The sequence below is a fragment of the Pseudophryne corroboree genome, chromosome 9, assembly GCF_028390025.1.
Source record: "Pseudophryne corroboree isolate aPseCor3 chromosome 9, aPseCor3.hap2, whole genome shotgun sequence".
Taxonomy (NCBI): Eukaryota; Metazoa; Chordata; class Amphibia; order Anura; family Myobatrachidae; genus Pseudophryne; species Pseudophryne corroboree.
Genome location: NC_086452.1, coordinates 41,427,855 through 41,451,941, shown reverse-complemented (window position 1 = coordinate 41,451,941; position 24,087 = coordinate 41,427,855). Strand labels below are relative to the sequence as shown.

Below are 24,087 nucleotides of genomic sequence, written 5' to 3'. Positions count from 1 at the left end.
ATCGCATGGTAATCACTTTGGCAGTTCAGGTGCGATTTCATCGCACCTCAACTGCCGATGGGTTGCCCCGCGATGTCGCGTTGCGGGGCACCGCACAAGTGTATGGGCACTATTAGTTAACATGCCCAAACAGCCATTAGAGTGCCCAAATACAGCGGGCCGCGGCACTTGTGCCCAAATGGTGCAACAATTGAATTGCTCTGTTGGGTACCATCTAGTGGCAGCTGCGGGGAAATAATTGAATCGCCCCCATAGTGTCACACTTTTTATAGCTGTTAATAAAGATACCGTCAAAAAAGCAACATTAGGAGAATAGGACGTTTGTCTCTGCAAATGTCAATATTCACCAAGTGCAAGTTGATGTTATTAAAAGTATTTAAAATACAAAAGTATGGATCATAGCCACGGTAAACGGGGGTGATTGTAGTCCACTCCTAAATGGTGCTACCCACGACATGTGGAGATGCACCAGCTCATGGGTAAAGGGGCCCTGGGGATAATTTCCTGTGCTGTATGTATTCTGTAATGGACACTGATGCTGCGTTGCTACTAAATGTTCTCCCAAGCCAACATTAAATAATTTACCTTATGTGCCACAGTTATCAGCACATTTTATACAACCAACCAACCAACCAACCAACCAACATGTCCTGCCTGTTATTGTATTGTATTTGTAATAATTGCCAAAATTTAATTGGTACCATAGTAAAAAAAAAAAAAAGTAAAAATATTCTGCAAGATTTCCACTTTGAGGCGTCAGTGATACGGGCGGCCATTTTATTAAATAACGATGCGTCGGTGTAATGTGAGGCACCGTGCCAGCGCCTCAGGTTGGAATCTATCAGCGCTGAAGTTCCTTGATGCATGGGTCACTTCTCCCTTGGATAGAACACCAATAGCATTATGAATGGGCTGGTGACATGACATACGTAGGGGGCTGGCGGCAAAAGATGGCGCCAGTTCTGGGGTAGTTGTGGAAATGGTTGTGCCATGTCACTAGACGTTACCCAATTAGACAAGTGTCGTTTGTGATTAATCGGAAGGTTTAATTCAGTTAAAATTTCACCTATCTATCTATCTATCTATATATATCTCTATATATATATATATATATATATATATACAGTATGCCTAAAATGCGCTAATCCAGTATCATATAAATCAACTGAAATCCAATAAAATCAATATTGTTGTATTCAATAGTTCTGTAAAGGTAAATGTTCAGTAACAGTTTTGGTGTTGGTACAATGGTGGTCATTCCGGGTTGTTCGCTCGCTGCTATTTTTAGCAGAATTGCTAATAGGCTAAAATCCGGCAGTTCTGCGCATGCGTATGCACCGCAGGGTGCACGCGCTAAGCAATTTCACACAAAACTATGCAATTTTACTCACGGGCGAACAAAGCTTTTCAGTCGCTCTGTTGATCGGAGAATGATTGACAGGAAGTGGGTGTTCCTGGGCGGTAACTGAGCGTTTTCCGGGAGTGTGCTAAAAAAACGCAGGCGTGCCAGCAGAAAACGCAGGAGTGTCTGTAGAAACGGGGGAGTGGCTGGCCGGACGCTGGGCGTGTTTGTGACGTCAAACCAGGAACTAAACGGACTGAGGTGATCGCAATCTAGGAGTAGGTCTGGATCTACTCAGAAACTGCAAGGAAATACTTAATAGCAGAATTGCTAATCTTTCGTTAGCAAGTCTGCTATGCTAAGATACACTCCCAGAGGGCGGCGGCTTTGCGTTTGCATTGCTGCTAAAAGCAGCTAGCGAGCGAACAACTCGGAATGACCACCATAGGGTAATCTTTAAATTTGTGTAGAACTCCTCCAGTGTCCTTATGTCTCCCTCTTAGTTGGACCAGAGGATGGATTTGGAAGATGTCTACTTAAATGGATTTCTATAACGAGACCCTCGCACCCAGTGTCTTAAGTTCATACTAGGAGCTGGGAGGAAAGATAGTTTTTGCCCCCCCCCCCCCCATACGCTAGCATTCACTACCAACACCACGTCTCAGCTGCACCCAAATACACACACTCTCCAGGGGCGCCGAGATGGTTGCGTGGGTACTAAGTACCTGAGCCTGGGCTTGTCAGAGGGGTCTGGCCAAGGTCATCTGCTATGGGGAACACGGTCAAGATAAAACCCTCAAATCGGGACAGTCCAGACGATGTGAGTGAAACTTGGGTGGTATGGTTCCGCTAATCAAGATGAGGCATAACGATCATCCACAAACTTTCCAGGAAAAAAAAATTCCATGGTGATAAATACCCTTTGATGTTTGATCACTTAAGACAGTGAAATCGTTTTCTAGAATGCTGTATAGATTACAATATGATGGCAATTTGAATTCTATTTTAATATTTTTATGACTGTCTAACGGCCAGTTGTGTAGGATCTGGCTGCGTAGATGAGAAATTGTTAAAATATGATGTCTCCTCACATATCTCTTGTCAGTTGTCTCAGAAAATTATACAAATACTTAAATGTTCACTCTAAATTGACTGGTTTTAAACGTCTGCAAATGCTTTAAGTAGTAGTGTGGGAAGCCATTTACAATTATTACACTTTCCTTCAATTAATGTGAAATAACGGCTCTCTGCATATGTCCAAGAGCTCTCGTCTCTTTGAAATTGAAATTGTCCAATGAATTTAAATCACCGTATAAAATGTGGGAGCACATGGCATAAATCTCGCATTCCTGTAAGAATATGAAAGGACAATTAAATGGATTGATATCCTGGAGCTTCGGAGCAGTGTTTTAATTTTTACACTTTATATTTTTATTTCTCTATAACATGCGGCGGAATTTCATTTCATTAGTCTTTGTTTAATGGCACCACATAGCGTGTAAGAATTAAGATACAGTATTAGCACAATACGCACACACCTTTACGTTACCCACAGCTTGATGTTACAAGGGCACATCGGTTTAACCTTCGTATAAATTTGAAGACCATTTCCCAGTGCCACCCAAAACCCGGTTAAGATGCCTTGCTGCCTTGGGCAAGATACTGGGGCTATCCAATTAGCCGCGAAGCCAGGAGGAAAGGTACTGGGGCTATCCAATTAGCCCCGACGCCAGGAGCTATTGGGGATTTTTTTGTCAAATGATTAACTCTGGGGTTACCGGGTGCTGCGTCCCTGTTAACGCACAAATCCGTGAACATTTCACAGATTCCGTGCGTTAAATCCCGTTTACTGTGTTAAGGCCTATTAACAAGCTACTTTAATGGGTGATAAGGCTATTGGGGAAATCGGGGGTGCAATTGAATAGTCTGCCGTTGTCGCCCACAGTAATTTACTGCAGGTAATTGAATTCCCCCCTATGTAGTCTTAATTCAGATGTGTTTGTCTGTATTAAAAGAACAGGACATGATGGAACTTACAGTTCAGTCACAGTTGCCCATTTCTGCCCTGTGTTGTCATTATAAATGTAACTGGTCCAACTATACCAGTCTCTAGATTACTGAGAATTCCCTCTGGGCACACTATTGACATAGATCTGGAATCGCCCAGGTCTGTTGCTTGTTGTTCAGTTTGATGTTTGTTTGCTTTTCCTATCTCTTCTCTGTGCAAAATGAAGAATTGATGAGCGCTGAGACATTACGTGAGCATTTCTAATGCCAGTACTTAGCAAGTTTAGCGCTGATCTGGAGTTGAACGTAAGCTGGAGCACTGGGGGTTGGAATGTGCATTTTGCGCTGTGCTCTGCAAGTCGGTATCATTCACCAACTTTAAATGGTAGCAGAGTTGGTTGTGGCTTGTGATTGGTCTTCTCTTCCTCTTCCTCTTCCTCCCAGTCACTTTTCACTAGGTGGCAGTGCAGGTTTAGGATACTTGCAGCCTCACGCACACCTCCTGTATAGGTGAGTCCTGAGCAACGAAGCACCAATCATCATCATCAAGAATTGCACTAGATGTACGTAAGATTTACGGACTGTATTTAAAGTATTTTCAAGATCCATGCAACTCGAAATAAGATGCCTCTGAAGGCGACCTGATTCACTTGTGTTTGCACGGCCTTACTGTATTGCACTTACACGTGAACGGTGCTAATCCGCTTCTGTAAGCGCAAGAGATCACAAGTTCAAGAGAAGCTAATCAGACTATGAATGCAAGTTTTGCTCACACCAAGTCTGTCAACTTTGCACCAAGATGTAGCCAACAGCGTCCAAATGTGTGTGCAACTGTAAACCATAGATTACATTTAGGTTTTATACTGTTACCTTTTACAGTTGGGCAAATGTGCAAGCTGTATTTGGTGCTATGTATGCAGGCTTGTGAACCGTGTAGCCAAGTTGGATGTGCATTTCCATCGCCCGTGATTTGCTAGCATCCTATACTGAAAATATTGCATACATTATCCTATATAATAAAAGACTAACGCTGCTCCTTATCTCTGTGGGGCGAATTCAAGCGTTTTGCGCGCCAGCAGACACTAGATGGCACACGAGGGAGCAATTCAAGTGTCACTCCGTTTGGCTGCACGCAGCCGCTGACATTACGGACCGGCTGGTAACTAGTTAAGTAATAAAATACAAGGAAAGCACAAACTATAGCTACTTCATTAACCCAGAGCTTGAGACTTATGTGACCCTTGTTAACCTGCAGTTCTTCCCAGTATGTGCTCCTGAGTCCTCAGCAAACACTGTGTATTTGTCCAGTACGTTCTGTCAGTGAGTGAGCGGAGCTCTGGAGGAAATATGAAACTGTCCGGGGGAAATGGGAGAGGAACGAGAGGTGCACCTGTCCTCTAGCAAAGGTCTGACTCGCAGGAGAAAGTTAGGCACACACATGCGCACACGGATACAGAACAATACATTTATGTTTGTAGTCCATCGTCAAGAGACCCCCTATTCTCTGCAAGTCCCTACACTACCATACTGTATATGTAGTTTCCCTTTTAAGCTTGTGACATGCTGTTAGTCTCTGAATTAGGTATTGATGTTGGTTTGTCACTTTCGCTAAACAGCGGTATCTCAGACAGCCAAGCATCTTACAAAGAGCCAGAGGAAATTCTGCAAAAATACCAACGTATTTAGCTGTTGTTCTCCCCCCTATCTATTTGTGAGACACTCGACTCAAGAGCTAAAGCTTCGCAAAGTACTGTAATTGATATATCAGCAGTTGTCTGGTGTAATGAGGAGACGCCGTACACTTTTGAACCCGTCTTCTTTTTCCCTTATTTCCTAAAACAGATTTCCACTGTACTAGAATTATTGTATATATATATATATATATATTTTTGAAATACTTTTTATCCATTAGCACGGCATAAGGGTCATAAAATAATGTGATGCTTGTTAATTTTGCATTTTTTGTATTTTGCCTTTTAATGCTCTCCTTACCTTTGTGTGCAGTAGCGAGTTCGCCAACCCCCCCACCCCCCTTACCTGTGCCGAAAGATCTTCTATAGCGGTGCCGCCTCTTTCCTCGCAGCCTTACCTTACTCCCAGACAGTTGTCATTACCTTGGTCGAAAGGTCACACCTAAATTGAATGAAAGAAACGCAGTGTGTTCCTGCGTGATGCACAAAGGCGGTATTGACTTTCTTAATCCAGTTTGCAGAGGGGTGAGAGAATTAAATTAGATATCTAAGTCAAGAAATGGAGAGCCTTTGAAAACAAAGATAAGATGAGAGCCTGTTATTTTTCCCTCCCCTCGGAGGCCAGAGCTCCAGATTTTCGCAGGTGTGTCATCTGATCCATGCCTCGCATCGATCAAAAAACTCTGTCAATGCATATTTAATTAGTGAGGGGACTTTTGATTCTTTATGGCAGTCACTGCCATATTGAATGCACTGTCAGGCTCTCACACAAGTTCCCCCCGCCCCCCTGCTGCCTACCCCTGCCCGTTGTTTGGGGAGATTCGGCATTTTGTCTGAGAATCTAGAACTTTCTTTTGTTTTTGGCCGCTGGTGCGTGGAACGCAACTGACGAGCATACAAACAAGCAGGGAAAGTGTTTATTTTTTTTGTCTAGAAAGAAAGGTTGAGGCAATTACATTTTTTTTTCTTCTCTTTTGGGATTTTATCCCCCCTTTTAGAAAGTATATAAAAGAACCACAATGGGCGCCCATATTTTCCCAGCTTGAAGCACAGGAGAGTTGTGTTTTCTTTTCCCGTTTTATGTAGACAGCCTTTTTGTCACTTGCTCATTATATTTCTTTGCTCCCTATTGAATATTCAATCCTTAAAAAAGACATCTAGTTGGGCACAGACGTTCATCACCGGCTCGCACGCCGCTCTCAGTGGTTTCCGTTGCTGCAGATAAGTTGTATCTTGCTTTATCCGTGAAAACAGGACAGGATATCAGATCACCCAAAAATAAATGAATGCAAATTTAGCAATACCCTTGACTACTGAAAAGACTGAAAGTAAATTAGCAAATATTTGTGCACTCCGGGCACCCCCTTTTTTCAATAATTTGGAAGGTTGGCCCCATTTTGGCCAATAAATGCTTTAGTAGTTGGACAAACACAAAAGATGAAAGCCACAGGATAAAGAGCTTGGCTAGAAAATCGAAATTTTACAGTACGGTGCACGAGCAAACGTCGCAGCGTTCCAGGTTTAAAAAAATTATTTATCGGCTTTTATGGTTATTTGGTATATTATAAAGCCTCAAAAAACACGCAGCCTATGTTGTTTGTAGAGAATAGGGGAAGCCTGGGATTTTTGGGTGGCAAATACTGTAAATTAGTCGCATGGTATAAGCCCCAATTGTGTTAACTGGAAACGTGAGTTGTATTAAACCGAGAACCTTTAGCTGGGGTACACACTGGGCGATATATCGGCCGTTTAATTAAACATCCGATGTATCGTGGGCACGCCTGCAGGTGTGTATGTACCCCTGATACTGCGTCGGCTCTACAGCACAGCCGATGGTCAATATATCTGTAGATGATATATCTGTGCACCGTGCTGTGTTGACTGCCCTTATGCTTGGTGCAGGGGCCCCCTGAATACTGATAGCGCAACTGGACAGGCACAGTACCCAGTTGTGACATCAGGCACAACACATTGGGCCGACGATCTTTAAGTGTGTATGCTCTTACCAATTGTCAGATAAGTCAGCAGTCAGCTTAGTGTCTACCCAACATTAGTTTATTCTTAACAATCCCAGGCCTAATGTTGCCAAATTAGCTTTGCTGATTGGTTACTATGGAATTCTGATTGGTTGCTATGGATTAGAAGGGCATCTATATGAAGGTGTTACCAATAGTAACCAATTCAATTATAGGGGGAGATGTATCAAGCCTTCTAAAGAGTGGATAAGTAGAGAAGTTGCCTATACCAACCAACCAACCAACCAACCAACCAACCAACTTCTAGCTATCATTTACGTGCATTCTATAAAATGCTAGCTAGAAGCTAGTTGCTATAGGCAACTTCTTCACTTGCACACTTATCCACTCTTTAGAAGGCTTCATACATCTCCCATGAAAGTAATAATAATAATAATAATGCTGTTTTCCTCAGGAGATGAAGGGTTATCCATGAAAATAGTGCAAGTTGCATATTGTGTAATCCATAGCAACCAGTTTTTTTTTTTTTAAATAGTAAATTATAGGAGTCTATTCAATTGAAGTCGGAATTGCCATCAAGTCGGAAAAAGACGGCACATTACGACTTTTTTAGGTCGAATCAGGATTCGACCTATTCCACTCAGTTGCCATTTTTCCGACATGTCGGAAAACGCGTGGATCAGCAGATTAGCCACGGATTCACGTATTTTGCCGGATTTGAGGGCATTTCAGACAGGTTTTTGGCCTGTTTTTGACAATGTCGGAAATGGCCGGAAATTGAATACCTAACTGTCGGATCCTCTCCGTCAGAGAGGATCCGACAGGAATTGAATAGACCCCATAGTGGTAAAAGCTAACATACGCCATAACTCCTCAGGCATCCATCACCTCCTGTACCTTGTCCATGACAGTCTCCTAAACATTATACTAGAGTCCATCCTGTCTCCTTGTATGTGATCTGTAGCGTTACTAGCTCCAGTGTAGTAAGCTGAGTTTTACGACCACCTCTATCTGGAAGTCTGCTGTGAATGTGTGTGTGTAAAAGCCATAACTCTGCCCAAGGCAGATGACAGGGCAGAAAGAAATAGAACTCGCTGTACGTTCCCCTGCACCCGGTCTGTGATCCACGCTGGTGAAGCCCTCGTGTGCACAGCACTGCCATCTCCCTATAGGGATCAGTGATCCCTAATGTGGTTATTGTTCTCTCCCCTGATCACCTGTCATCAGAGAAGGGAATAAATCCATGCAACCCCATGTTCATGGAGCCTAAACCTTCTCTAATAGCTCTCCTGTACCTGAAAGTACCGCAGTGAATGGATTTGATGGTTGTGTCTAAGTGCTATGCATATTTCCTATGGAAATTCAGCTGTCCACTGGGCCTTCAGCCATCTGGCCTCCACCGTCCAATAGTTGTGGGCTGTACATAAAAGATTGCCATCAGCCAGAGATGGCCTACAATGCCAAAACCCAGCCGGTCAAAGCGAAGGCAGCCGAGAGATTTATTGTCGGAGGTGAGCAGTTTAAAAGACGGTCACTGAAGGTTTACAATTGCGAATCATCAGAGCTCGCCACGGAATTAAACTGCGAGACCTGCCAGTGCCACACGCCTCTCCAGATGACGTTCTGGTCCACGGCCTGTTTCTCCTCAGCAATCCTGACTGCACATTTGTATGGCCAACTCTACGTAACGCTTTTTGTGTATTTTTTTTTTCAATACCATTATACGATAGGTATTTGTAGAACTCTTCTCTTGCAATACAATCTGTGTATTATAAAGACTAGATAGTAGGAAAATTAGGTTATATGTATACGTGTGTCTTCTTTTGTCAGATACTCTAAGGGGTATATTTACTAAGGGTTTTTTTTTAGAACTGGTGATGTTGCCTATAGCAACCAATCAGATTCTAGCTATTATCTTGTAGAAGCAGCTAGATAAATGTTAAGTGGAATCTGATTGGTTGCTATGGGTAACATCTCCACTTCTAAAAAAAAAAAAAAAAAAAACTCACACCTTAGTAAATATACCCCTAAATGTTAAAGTAAACCTCAACTACAATATCAGCCCATCTCACAGAAATAGTTTCTGATGGTTACATTGCTGAAAGGTACAATATAACTCTATAGCAACCAAACTATAGCAACCAATAGAATAATAGATTACTACTTCTGTCTATACTAATGACTAGCCTGTGATATTAAGCTTCTGATTGGTGGGTGTGGTTTAATGGCAGAGCTGCGGTTTTCCGCAATGTTCCTAATCAGCCGTCTCTCAGTTGAGTTCATTACAGCAAATAAATATATATATATATATATATATATATATATATATACACTTTACAATGACATGGTTCGTAAAGAATGGTTTGCTGAGTGAAACATAAATGCATTTTGCTAATCAGCTGGGCGTCTGTGTTTAAGCTGCTGCACATCCAGCCCCGCCTCTTGGGAAATGGCAATGAGTTAATGCCCAGTACACAATGTCAATGGAATATGCAGAGTCCACTGCACTAAGTAATTCTATTGATTGAATGGAAATGCTTCCAATATGGATCACTCATTTGCATTAATTATGTATGGACAATTATTAATCTATTCATCTGATTACCTGTTGCGTCCGGATGATTGACAGCCCTCACTGTTTTACACGTCCATGCTCTGCGGGAATATGAAACTTGAGACAGTTTAGCATCATGATGTGGAATCAAGTTGTTGTTTTCTTTTGTAGCAGAGATGAGACCGAAGATTGTTTAATTGAAAATAATAATAATAATAATAATAATAATAATAATAATAATAATGATGATATAGTTTACCACAATGAGGTGTGCCTTTGGTATACACTTCATTATGGTGGGAGGAGGAACCGATTGTTACACCAATTGACCTCTTTTGTGTGAGATACGTAGTTTTGTCTAGTTTTTTTTTATTTTTATATTGTGAGTTTTTACTTTCAGAAATCTACAAAGTTGTATAACAGTATTAATCTATGAGATATATATGTTTCCTTTGAGGTCACCTGCTGATAAATTGCGTGGTCTATGCTTGGTGAAAGGACTTCAATCATTTTCAGATAAGGCCGTTTCATTTTATCTGTGGTACGGGGCTTTAGATCACATTATTAAGTTTGCGCACACAGAGGTGGAATCAGACGATACTGCTGTTGGGGCACGTCTTGATGTTTTTGTTTTTCATGTTTTTTTTGGACACCTGGACAAGTACTTCCACACACAGGACTACACGAGCTTTGAATATTAAGTTATTTGTTTCACTGGCATAGTTATTTAAGTGTCTGCACCTTCATTCTTGGTTTGGGGCAATGCTTCCAAAACTTTTTCTTATTTACTGGACACTTTTTACTTTTTGTTATATAAAAAATATATTGTAAAGTATAAATATATATATATTTTTTTTTTACCAGATTCAAGTCAATCAGAGAGTCCCAGCCATCCCAGTGAGGTTGATATAAAGGACCAGCCAGAGAATGGTGAGTTATATGACACAACATCACCATGTGTGTGTGTGTGTGTGTGTGTGTGTGTGTGTGTGTATATTTATATGATTACTGCTGCTTAAATACTTGTATTTCTGAGGGATACTTATTTTTAAAAGCTGTCATTTTGTAGTACCGGCAAAGCTGTCCATTTCCCATGGTAGGTTGTTCAGTGGAAAGCATTGCTACATCATTTTTGGTTGCATCTCTGGTGGCAAAATTGCACTTTTTTTTTTAAAGTGGACGAAGCAGCATTCATGGGGATAAATTCTGCAGCCTATCCATTCCCTATGAACCAGTGTGATATAAAGAGATGTCCCAGTGATATCACTGGATCTGGGACAGTGGTCTCCAAACTGTGTGCCTAGGTACTGTGGGGTGCTGGAAGGCTCTTGCAGGGGTGCCACGGGTTGGTGGTCCAGGACCAAATAAAAATGATAGGCCACGCCAGTACTAGTGGCTGCCAATCATAAACCATGTGGACAATCAGAAACACAACTGTGCACTACCACATAGCTGACCCTATGGATGACAGACACAATTTACTTAATTTAATATTTTTCAAAATTTATCAAGAAACTTTTTAAGTAGGGGTGCCATGAAAAAAACTATTGTGATAAAAAAATACTGTGATTCAAGAACCACTGACCTAGGATAAAGCAATTGCAGGTTGCCAAATTACTTAAAGTGCAATTGGTGGAGGCATCCATTTTGTTGGCATGACCAATATTTATGTCTGAGAATACTACCTACCAGTGCATTGGACACCAGTCAGGCACATCAGTAATATTACTGGTCCCACGGGACATATTACTGACTTTGGTTCTGCCCTCAAAATGGCCGCCACCATGATGCATATGTGCGCTAGATTAAAAATCCTTATTTGATCAATTCCTTCCAGCTCAGTATGTAATGTTGTCCATGAAACAGATCCCATAGTAGGCATGACTGACATGTACTGTAACCGTTGTGTCCCATCTGCGTTTTGGGTAAATTAATATAACTGTTTATAATTGCTCAATTTCAAAAGTGTAACTATCATCATTTTCTTTGCCTCAGTTACTTATTTTATGGGGGGGGGGGTGTATCAAGCCGTGGAGAGAGATAAAGTAGTTGGTTTATCAATCAGTGAAAGGAGTGGGCCGGTAGAGATGTTGCGATAGCAACTAGTCAGCATCATTCTACACAATGTACTTGATAAATGCTACCTCAAGGCTGATTAGTAGGTGCTTTACTTCTCTCCACAATTTCTCTCTCCAATGTTTGATATATCTCCCGCATATAATGCTGAAAAACATCTGTATAAATACCTTGTTGCAAATGATTGTGTTTCAAATTTCCCATCGTAATTATTATCACAGTCACTTCTATCATTGTAGCTTTAAAAGGATCTTTTACAAAAAGGAGTGCAACTGCCATGGTTACAGGCCACAATAGAAAATAAACACCCTTATATAGCATTACACTATATAACCATATCAGTGAGATAGTTTTCATCTAAAAAAATATTTCCAGGATCAGACCATTTCTGACCCAGGATGCTACTAAGACTCTTATCCACTCACTGGTCATCTCCAGACTGGACTACTGCAATCTCCACCTGACTGGCATTCCTGACAAATACCTCTTTCCACTCCAATCTATCCTCAATGCTGCTGCCCGGCTCATTTTCCTCACCAAACGCACTACGTCCACCTCTCCTCTCCTACAAGACCTTCACTGGCTCCCCTTCCCCTTCAGAATCAATTTCAAGCTTCTCACACTCACTTACAAAGCCCTCACCCACTCCTCTCCCATTTACATCTCTGACCTTATCTCCCCTTACACTCCCACCCGTCCTCTTCGCTCTGCTAATGCACACTGACTCTCCTGCCTACTGATTACTTCCTCCCACTCCTACCTCCAAGATTTTTCACGTGCTGCTCCAATTCTCTGGAATTCCCTTCCTCTCCCCCTCAGACTCTCCACCTCTCTACAAAACTTCAAACGGGTTCTCAAGACCCACTTCTTCACCAAACTCAGCCATCTCTCATCCTAACCCTCTGTTCCACGCTCTCTGTGTACCCCGTCTGTGTCACCCCTGTCTGTCTACCCCTAACCTTTAGAATGTAAGCTCTCACGAGCAGGGCCCTCTTCCCTCATGTGCTTATCCTTTTCTTTAATAATCTTCAACTGCACCAACTCCAGCAGTCCTCTGCAACCTGATACTTATTTCAGTGTCATTTGCTTTTGTAGCTATGTTTATTTACCCTGTACTTGTCCTATATTGTCATCAACTGTAAGTTGCTATTTTCCTGTTTTGATTATTTGTTTATGTACTCTGTAATTGGGCGCTGCGGAACCCTTGTGGTGCCATATAAATAAAGGATAATAATTATAATAATAGCTTTCAGAGTATGTTACCAGTATTAATGGTATAATATATACTTTGTTAACATTTACTTGGACATACAAATTTATCAGCTGAAAAGTTATCTCAACCCAAAAGTTATACCATTTGGATAGAGTACCGTAAGGTAATCATTAGTCCAAATAATATGTACCCTAGCTGACAACGTGATGAGACCAGGGGGGAAATTTACCAAGATGGGAGTTCTGTTTAAGATGGGATGTTGCCCAAAGCAACCAATCAGATTCCAGGTATTATCTTCTAGAAGGTGCTAGATAAATGAGAAGTAGAAGCTGATTGGTTGCTATGGGCAACATCCCATCTTAAATAGAACTCCCATCTTAGTAAATTTACCCCCTGGAAGATATCTGGTGCTTTCCGTATCCTGGTTGATAATATCCCTTATTAATTAATTACACCACCGTGAATTTTCATTCTCTGCTATACTGTACATCTCTGTACGACCTACAAATCCTGTATGGTTATAAATCCTGTAGGAATACTGAGACTTTATAAAGGTACAGATTATAGACAAACTGTGTCCCATTATTGCATATTTAGTAACACTGCATAAAGTAACATTGAAGCGCATCATCATCTGCCGTATTATTATGCCATTAATACAGAAGGTGCATTAAAGAAACAAAGCTATGATAAATTGTGTCCCTTAGTGCAGAGTCTGGGATTCCCCATAACACTTTGCAGCCTAAAATAAGTACAAAGATATGCACAAACCAAATTAGCCAAGCCATGTCTAGGTTATCCCAAACCACACCCCTTTTCCCCATACCACACCCCTACATTGCTAAACCTGCCCCTTTTTGATGGGACAAATAGGACTGTCCTGAAGAAAATGGGACTGCTGGGAAATGTGGACTGTAACATGAAAATTGCATCTTCTGTTTAGTATCTGTACAAGGCGTGTACATTGTACAGTAGGTATCCAGATGCACAAGAAGTATTAGATGTACAAACAAAGTGGACATTACTTTTTTTTTTTTTTCAAAGTATTCGCCAGAGCTGTTTTTGCAAATTTGAATGCACTGAGGGCCTAATTCAGATCTATTCGCTCGCTAGCGTTTTTCGCACCACAATGCGCAGGCGCGTCGTACTTGTACAAAGCGGATCGTTGCTGTGTACTGGTTCTAGCGAAGAATCCATTCGCACAGCCAAACGCAAGGTGATTGACAGAAACAGGGCGTTTGTGGGTGGCAACTGACCGTTTTCTGGGAGTGTTTGGAAAAACACAGTCGTGTTGAGGCGTTTGCAGGGCGGGTGTCTGACGTCAATTCCGGGGCTCGAATAGGCTGAAGTGATTGCAGCGGCTGAATAAGGTCAGAGCTACTCAAACTGCACAAACTGTTTTAATACTGCTCGGCTGCACATGCGTTCGCACACTTGCAAAGCTAAAATACACTCCCCTATAGGCGGCGTCTATCTGTTTGCAGCGCTGCAAAAAATAGCTAGCGAGCGAACAGATCTGAATTAGGTCCTCAAACCACTTGGTGAAGCAGCTGGACCAGTCTGAAGCAGGTATGTCTTCTACATCCTTGATGAAGGTCTCCACTGCAGCTTTTGGGGACTCAAAATGAATCCCACGCATCTTGCACTTCTTAATTTGTGGGAACACAAAGAAGTCACAAGGGGCCAGGTCTGGACTGTACGTTGGATGACCAAGCTCCTGGATACATTCATGGGTCAGAAAATCCACCACTTTCCTGGACCTTGTGGGCAGGTTTATTGTCATGATGAAGAAGGGCACCATGATCGCAAGTTTTGACGGTGCCTGGAAATGGCTTCCAGCACTTGCGGCAGGCATTGGTTGGCGTACCAGTTCCCAGTGATGGTGTGCTACTGCATGAGTGGTACGGTAGCTACATGACCAGTCTTGGACACACAAACAGCCACCATCTGCTTGGCCATGCTGCGCTCTTGTCAGATCTTCTATGCGGCGCACCTCCAACTAGGGTCCACTGGGCCAACTGTTGTTTGGTCTCTGGGTCAAAACTGTAGATCCAGGATTCGTCGATACTGATGATCTCCCAGAGAGAGAGTTTGAGCGACCGCCATCAAACCTGGCCAGCATGTGGTGGCACCAAGTCACCCAAGCCTCCTTCTGCTCTCGAGTCAGCTGATGGGGCACCTGGTGTCGCAGACCACACTCGTAGTGGTAGAAGATCATGGCTCTCCAGTGGTCTCTGTTGAGCTCCATAACAAAGTTTGTGAAGGAAGTGAACATGCCTACTTCTTTAGTCAAAACTTTAGTCAGAGATTACAGTTCCCAACCAGACAGTCAGATTGTGTCTAGTCTACCTGTGCACTGCACATCCGGAAATTTATTGCACACCCTTCATATTTGTTTACTCACATTATTCTGAAATATTGTATCACATTTTGTACCAAGCTTCGCATATCTCAATTGGAGAAATTGGGATAAATTCGGCCACACCCATGGTCAGATCAATAAAGACACCAAAGTTATCCACGCCCATTTCCCATCAGTTCACACCCATTTTATGTCTAAAAAAATCAGGAGTATCTAAAGTAAGTTTGGGACTTGTGGAAAGTATAGGCTTTCCTATATGGGTAGAAACCTACAACAATGACTAAAGAATAGAGGTAATCCCGTCTGTCACGCTATAGCCAAGCAGTATTTTAGGATAAATGTGTATGAGATTTAAATGAGCAACGCAGATGGTACTAAGGGGGTAATTCAAACCTTATCGTAGCAGCAAATTTGTTAGCAGTTGGGCAAAACCATGTACACTGCAGGGGGGGCAGATATAACATGTGCAGAGAGAGTTAGATTTGGGTGGGGAATGTTCATTCTGAAATCTAAATTACAGTGTAAAAATAAAGCAGCCAGTCTTTACCCTGCACAGAAACAATATAACCCACCCAAATTTAACTCTCTCTGCAAATGTTATATCTGCCACACCTACAGGGCACATGGTTTTGCCCAACTGCTAACAAATGTGCCGCTACAATAAGGTCTGAATTACCCCCTAAGTCAGTGTTTTTCAACCACTGTGCTGTGGCACACTAGTGTGCCCTGAGCAGTCTCCAGGTGTGCCGCCATAGAAGCAGAGCCGGGCCCGTCAGTGTTTTGCTGCTACTGAGGCCCTGGAATGATCAATACTGGTGGGTTTAGTGGTTGCAGAACCAGTTCTAATTTTGGGCCCGGGCAGTGTTGGGCTCTTCTGGCTTTCTCAGATGTGGCTCAGGCGTTACCTATGGAGAAGCTGTGACATGACACCCTAGGACACGCAACTGCACCATGCATCACCATTATATTTGAGTGTGCCTTGGCAATATTTATATCTTGTTCAGTGTGCCGCGAGTTGTAAAAGGTTGAAAATCTCTGCCCTAAGTGGTATTAGGTTGTGACTGTAACGGCCAACCAAGCCTAGCGCATGTTTATTTTACAGATTTCCATAGGTCGTGAAGTTTGCAGACAGTAATTGCCCTTACAGAAATAAGGAACCACTGTCAGCTTCAGACCTTACGGGGTCCTAGTAAAGATACTAGATCTGGTGCCTCCTTCCCCCTCTATTTGTCAAGAAGAAGCAAGCATAAAATGGACTAGAGCCACCTAGGTTCCGACTTGCTCATTGAGACCTCTGCAGGAGCCTAGGTTACCTAACGGATAATCCAGATCTGGCATTTCCCCTCTGGTTCCCAAATAACCTTGGTGGAGACTTCCATTATTTTACAGATCGAGCAGTCTGTTTATTTCTGGTGAAAGGAAAGCAGAAGACATTTTTTAGCTCACCCTCAAGCAATCCGTTACGTTTCCCAGCGACAGGCATGTGACTGGGTTACCTCACTGTAGATTACTTTAGTCCTGAGTGGCTTCATTTTGCAAAAACAGTGACATTGAGATGTAGCTATCAGCTCATCAATGTCAAACGGGGGGAAAGTAATGTATTTTTATATGTGAAATTCATTTGCAGTAGTTGCAGCCTTCATGTAAAAACTGTGCTCAGTTGTGTATAGCCCGTCTCCTCTATCAGTATAAATCTATTTGCAGAATTCTCCTGCCTCTTACAAAGCCCCCGGATGCTTGCATGCTAATTTCTAATATTATTCTCCCCTGTGATTTATAAAGCAGAAGGCTGTTTATTCTACAAATATCTGGCATGCTGTAGTCACAGTAACGTTCAGGGGGTAGCTTACAAATATGCCTTTACCAGCGATCTGGCCACACCCATGAAAAATAGACTTACAGCGCCCACTATAGGCTGTAGGCACGTAACACAGGTCATAGTTCTAAAAGAATAATTCCTCCTATAGAGATGTTAAAGGCTGGATGAGCAGTTTTCAAGTGCGTGTTGCGCCCCCCCCCCCCCCCCCCCCCGGGGCTCAGATATACGCAATCGCACATGTTTGCAAAGACTGAAATCCAAAGTTTACACAGAAGAAATAAAAAAGGGGGAACCTTTTATTGTCTGAATGTATCGGACTGTAGCACAGTAAGTAAAAGGCAACAAGTAACCATTGAAAACACCCAATGCACAGCTCAAGAGAAAACAGCACCGTGTTCAAAATATATATAGCAATGCAAAGTTTTTCTCTTAAATGCAACAAAAGTAAATGACAAACTCGAGTTTGAACTTAAGTGAGTCAATCTTCCATTTGAAGGAGCTGTAACTATTTTAAATTTTAATAAGGGGAAGATATATCTTGGAGAGAGATAAAGTAGAGAGAAATAAAGTAATAACCAGTCAGCTCCTAACTGCCATGTTACAGGCTGTGTTTGAAAAATGACAGGAGCTGATTGGTTGGGACTTGAGTCATACCTCCCAACTGTCCCGGTTTTCGCAGAACAGTCCCGTTTTATTCACGGGAGACAGAGGGATAGGGGGTATACCAGCAGCTCACAGAGGGTATGCCCCTTCAGTGACGAAAACGGGAGGCGTGGCAAGCGGTTGTGGCATTGTCGCAAAGCCACTACTCCTTTTCCCAAGGCCACGCCTCTTTTGCCAGAGGCCACGACCGTCTTTCTACAAGTTAAATGTTGGGAGTTATGCTTTAGCTTTGATAAATCTACCTCTTAGTCTCATTGAATGTTTTATAGATTGTGGACTAGTGCAGTTATGTACAGTATTTCTTATTATTACTTTAATTGATGATTACAGAAAGATTTATCTGCTTACTACTATACATTTATATCCATTTCACTTCCTATCCTATATAATTAAAGGCGACCTGCTCCTCACCTCTATGGGGGGAATTCAAGCATTGTGCGTACCTGCAGACACTAGATGGCGCCTAACGGAGCAATTCAAGTTGCTCCGTTCGGGCGCGCACAGCCGACGGCTCTGACAATACTGTTATGTTGTTCCGTCATTTTGACAGGCTGGTAACTCGTTTAGAATAAAATTCTAACAGTTTAAACCTGCGATGTGTAAAAGGCAGATTTAGGGGCCGCATTTGGCCCTCCGAGTCTTCACCCGTGGCCCTTATCTTCATTCTGTTTTATTATCAGATTTGTGTATTGTAACTTGCAACACTCGTGATATGTTATTATAGATAGCTGTATCTTTGATTAAATGTGATTATATAACTTATGATTAAGATCAAGGTCCTGTGCAGCCCTTGCAAAGTTTGACGGGACGCACATATGACCCCTGAAGCCAATCGCTGGTTTAAATTGTCTTCGGGGAGGGGTAATGTTTAAATAAAAAATTCTGTAGCTCAGCAAAAGGTTCTGGAACGCAGGCAGAATTTAGGAGAAGAGCAGAACCACTAAATACAAAATTAGTTTCCTTATAAAAAAAATAATAATCTACAGTACTAGTGACATTCATATGCTGTTTCTAGTAAGACCTTCCCCTGCCTATACTGAACTTAAGATATTTGGAATTGCCGTTGTGTTAATGACGGTGATAAGCAAAGGTGCAGCTTCATTGAATAAGAATGACTACCTTACCTTAATTTACCTTAAAGCAGCTTCTCCAACAGACACTGAAATGTGCGTGTTAGCGTGACATCATGTATTAAGCTATGTATTACATACGTGTGGTACTTTATGAATATGGTATAAAACTAGGTCTTGCAGGTCACTGCGTGAGCAGGATTGCTCTCATGCAAAGGAGACTCGTTACCTGAATTTCCATTTGACCTGATGGGCGGATTATCTGTACCATCTCAGCTCGCTCATCTAAAGCAAGAGCGAGTGAGATTAGAATCTGCAAAGCGGCAGGATTTTATTTTAAGAAATTTGCGAGCCCCTGAGCTCAGTTAGCAACATAAAACCCCTTTGTTCTCCGTCGCATTTAGCGGCAGCTCGCCCAACTGGTTTTACCACTTTCCAGTTGTAAGCCTGAACTTGCAAACGCATCTTTCACATTCCTATAGATATATATATATATTTTTTTAAAGTTAACTCTTGGGCTCAGAATCAGAAAGTCTGTTCACTGTAGCCCCCCGAGACCATTTTGTATATACCAAAATCAATAAATATGACATAGAGGAAGCTCTGCTGGAAATTCTCCACCATAATTAATGTACTCATGGATGAACTCAGTGATGGTAAAAGCCCACCAGCCCAGGGCCGTAACTGAATAACGGAGTGGCATCTCCTGCACAGTGCTTCAGAGACCGGCCGCAGGGGCCGATGTCCCGGGCACAGCCATGTTTGATTTTGGTATCCGTGACACCGGTTACACCAAGTTTGATACAGCCCTGCACAGCTCCTACAGTATTTTCCCTAACACAAATTCGGGGATCTAAGACGTTCTACAGCCGCACATCAACCCACTGTTTGATTAACAAACAAACATTGGTCCGTCATCACCAGTTGTTGATATAAGGACATTTTTTGTTGATTTTCACACTTCTCTGTTGATTTTGATCCACGTTTGAAGAGCACTTACAGTACGTTATGGGCCATTGACACAAATTAAAACAATAATTTAATATGCCCGCTCCAAGCAGCTTCCTCTATACAGGACCAGGACCCTATACGAATGCCCAACACTGAAAAACTCTTTGTTAAGAGTCTGGGATCACGGGTCCTAGAGTGTAAAAAGGAAAATTATATAAGGAAGAGTGAGTGTAAGATGACATAGCTGTGTCTGAGCTATTCCTAAGGTCAAGGACCTTAGTGATGAAGCAGGATCCTGATGGGGTGTAATTATACAGTTAACCACTTAACTAGTATGGTCAGATCACATGTGACTGCGCCACCCCACCGTGTCCCCTCGCGAGGAGATCCGTTCTGTAGATATGCATAATATAATATTTAAATATTTAAAAATATACTTCTTAAACTATATTAAATACAATAAAAAATAAATGTAACAATGTGAACGATTTTGAAGTGAAAAATTGTCAGTTAAGATGGTTTGAAAGCTTGGGATTGGATTCTAAGATGATTGAATGGATAAGATCTTGGTTGCAGGATAGAAAACAGTTGTAGTAAATGGAGTGCATTCTCAGGAGGGAAATGCTACAAGTGGAGTACCCCAGGTCTGTACTTGGACCAGTGCTTTTTAAGATCTTTATTGGTGACATTGCAAGTGGTATTAAAGAGAAAGTACTGTATGCCTTTTTGCAGATGACACAAGGCACAATGACACAATGCAATAAGGTAGACACACCAGGAGTGGTAAAACAAATGATTGATGATCTAGGTAGACTAGGGGAATGACCAAGAGCGTGGTAACTACAGTAAATATAGTATTAATGGCACTATACAGGAAACTACTGAGGAGGAAAGGGATCTAGGAGCCACTATTTCAGGTGACATAAAGGCAGGTGAGCAATGTAAAAAAGCAATGAGAAAGACTAGTCAGATGCTTGGCTGCATTGGGAGAGGAATCAGCAGCAGCAGAAAGAAGTAATAATGCCACTGTATAGGTCATTGGTACGGCCTCATCTAGAATACTGTGTCCAGTTCTGGAGACCATATCTTCAAAAGGATATTAATACATTAGAGACTGTACAAAGAAGGGTTCACAGAAAGGGTAGTGTACAAGTGGAATAGCCTCCCAGCAGAGGTGGTAGAGGCTAAGACAGTAGAGCAAATTAAACATGCATAGGATAGGCATAAGGATTTCCTTACAAAGAAAAAAGGATCTAATAGTGTTTGAGGTAACAATATGGTTAAAAAAGTGGCAGACTAGATGGGCTGAGTGGTTCTTATCTGCCGTCACATTCTATGTTTCTGTGTTTTCAACAGTTCTCAAAAAGTGTGCGTTGACGGACTGTAAACACTCTGATTAAAACCCACATAAAAGCATGGGAGCAACCAACAAGCAATACAGGAGATGCGGCATCTCTGGGGCATCCAGCACCTACGTCAGACATTTGTACACGTATTTAGGGATCAGTGATCCCTAGCGCCAGCTGTGTTTGCAGTCCTGCTGTCAAAACAGATAAATAGGAAGCAGCTGTGTGTGCGAGCCCTGACAACGAACTATTAAACTGGGTACCACAGTAAAAAAGATAATGTGCCCGATTCAGCTTTGTGCGCTAATGTCACTGCAGCTGCAAATGTGTACGCATCGACTGTACGAAATTATGCAAAAGCCGCAGCCGCCTGAAGATGTGTAGAGTTGTGTTGATTATGGAACTTATGTAGCCCGGAGTGGCGCTATGGGCGCACAGCATGGTCACAGGGAATGAGAGGCTGGAGCCACTGTTTCTGCACACGGGATCACAGGCTAAGACACACCAGAAAACTGTTATGACATGCCTGTGTTTTTGCTGCCACTCCTCATTAACCCAACTATTAATAACTTGATAAATAAATCCCCTCTGCAATCGCTGTCACATGACCATCGCGCCACATGCGCCCTGCGAGTCGGACACATACGGTAATCGCTCAACCATGCAACAATTGGGTTTGCGCCCAATGTGCAGTACCTGTGCTCTGTGCAGTGTTAATACTGTAATTAGAACATTCTGTACGTGCCTACTTACATGGAAACATAGAATGTGGCGGCAGATAAGAAGAATATGGCCCATCCAGTCTGCCCTTTGGGATGCGGGTATAAGGATTAGAGGTTAGAGTATTAGGTTAGGTTAGGACTTCGGGTTTTGGGGTTTGGTTTAGGGTATTAGGGATAGGGTATTAGGGTTGGTTTAGCGGTGTTGGTTGTGGTGTTAGGTGTAGGGGGGTTATGGTTAGAGAAAGGTTTGGGGTTGTTGTTGTTGTGGTATAATGGATAGGGTATTAGGATATTAGGATGAATATCTAGGGTGAGGTTTAGGTTAGGATACTAGGGTGGGGGTTAGGGTAGGGATACTCTTAATCCCGGATTTACTGGGATTGTACTGGATTCGGGATATGTTCTCCCGGGAATAGTGGTGTAGATAGGGTGGTTTATTCATCCGGGTGTCAGCGGGGAGCAGGGAACAGCCTGCAGCGGCATCAGGAAGAGTGTCAGGCACAAACTCACAGCCGGGTCACCAAGGTCCAGCTGGGTAGAGTGTCCAGGATGGAGTACAGAACTAAAACCAATGTCCAAGCAGCGTACCCAGCAAGTAGTGTTGTTTGTACTCCTGAGATAGATGCTGTCGGGGTGCAATTATGTCTTTAGGCCCTGCCTCATAGCAGCAAAATGCCTTGATTTGCGTGTCCGCAATTTAGCTACGCCCCCTCAAAACGTAGCTGCGATTCCTTGTTTTCTCTACATCCTGCTTGCTTCACTAGGAAGTGGACGGGATGTGGGAGAGGTGGCCACTCTTCCAGGGGTGTGGGGGACTACCTTAAAAATGTGGAGTCTCCCGCAACTTCCTGGAGAGTAGGTAAGTATGAATTAGAAAGGCCTGGTAGCGCGCCTGGGCAGAAAAAGCCTGAAGCTCAAAGCATCCAACCAGATTCTAGATGTCACTTGTCTAATGCAGTGTAGAAACATCAGATTGGCTGATGAAGGCAGGGCAGCCTAAAATGCTGCACTTTAGCGATGTAGTAACGCAGATAACCGCGGTTTATGCAGATCATTGCAGGTACAGGAATAATATTGCTATGATCTCTGGGAACCTTCTGTTTGGTAAGCTGTTCTCTTTCTGTAGCAACAACGCAAGGTGATTGGATTAAGTCAGTGGCTGAAGGAAGACCATGGTTTCTGGCTGGCGGATTTCAGCTGCAGCACATAGCAGAGAAAATCTCATTTTAGCTGAAATTAGTTTCCGCTATGTGTGCACCTGTTTTTGTCTTGTATCTGAAGCTATCGCCGGCCGCCACAGCCTTCAGGGAAGCTACACTGGTACTGTTCCCAGCCTTTCCGAGTTCATTGGCTTAAAGATAAACGCTTGTTTTACTTTTTGTCTTGAAGGGAATTTATAGACTTGCTAATCTAACAGGTGTAAAACTTTGTGCTTTGAAGACATGGATAGGACACACCAACTAAGATCACATGGCGAATAAATGACAGCTACAATACCGGACAAAGAAAGCATATAAATATATAGGTGAGAAGTGTAGATAACTTGCACCAATGAGAAAGGGCGAGCGGAGGTTAGGGGCATGCCATTGAAGCTTTGGGAACTCCACTCCACGCCAGTAAATCCCTAGAAAACTGTGGGATTAAATTGGGAAAAAGGTGGTGGGGGGGGTTCTAGTGCTTCTCCAGCCTTTAAGTGCCCTATACACTGGGCTAATTGGGTGACCCGGCGGCGCTGGGGGGGTGGGGGGACTTGTGACGGGGGAGTGAAGTTTCTCCGTGATGTCACCCAGCCCCATAGCCCTGCATGCTAATATAGACGAGATTGTCCATATTGGCTTGCAGGCATAAATGACCCGGCACCAACAATGAATGATGGCGGGGTTGCGCATTGTTCATTGTTTGGTGCCTACACACTGAAAAATATGAACATTCTTCATTACTGAACGAGATTGTTCATATCGGCCGGCCTATAAGTCTCAAGGTGTGCGGGTTATATTTTACCAAAAAGAAGAGGAACACGAATATAGTGTACACTGTGTGAATTCAAAAACATACACGAAGTATGAAATATGCTCATCGATTCATGAAAGGTGTGTCCCTCCTGGAGAGGGTCATGTTGGGAGGTATGCCTTGGGTAATTTGGCCCCGTTACCCGACGGTGATTGCAGAGTGCACTGGTGGCTTTCACACCTTCTGGTAGGTGTTCCTCAGGATACTCAGGGGGGTGGGGGGTGGTAGTCATGTGACCGCCGGTCGGCTGACCGACAGTCACATGACCTCCTCCGTGAGCCCGAC

General features: G+C 42.8%; 1 protein-coding gene across 15 annotated transcripts in view; it reads left to right on the top strand.

Annotated features, from left to right (window-relative positions):
• The window catches only part of NFIA (nuclear factor I A), a 338,982-nt gene that overhangs the window by 169,861 nt on the left and 145,034 nt on the right, over positions 1-24,087 (top strand). For all 15 annotated transcript variants that reach the window (XM_063939242.1, XM_063939238.1, XM_063939236.1 and 12 more), the window contains exon 3: positions 10,435-10,500. In XM_063939242.1, the coding sequence (XP_063795312.1) occupies positions 10,435-10,500 (66 nt within the window). The remainder of the gene's footprint in view (positions 1-10,434; positions 10,501-24,087) is intronic.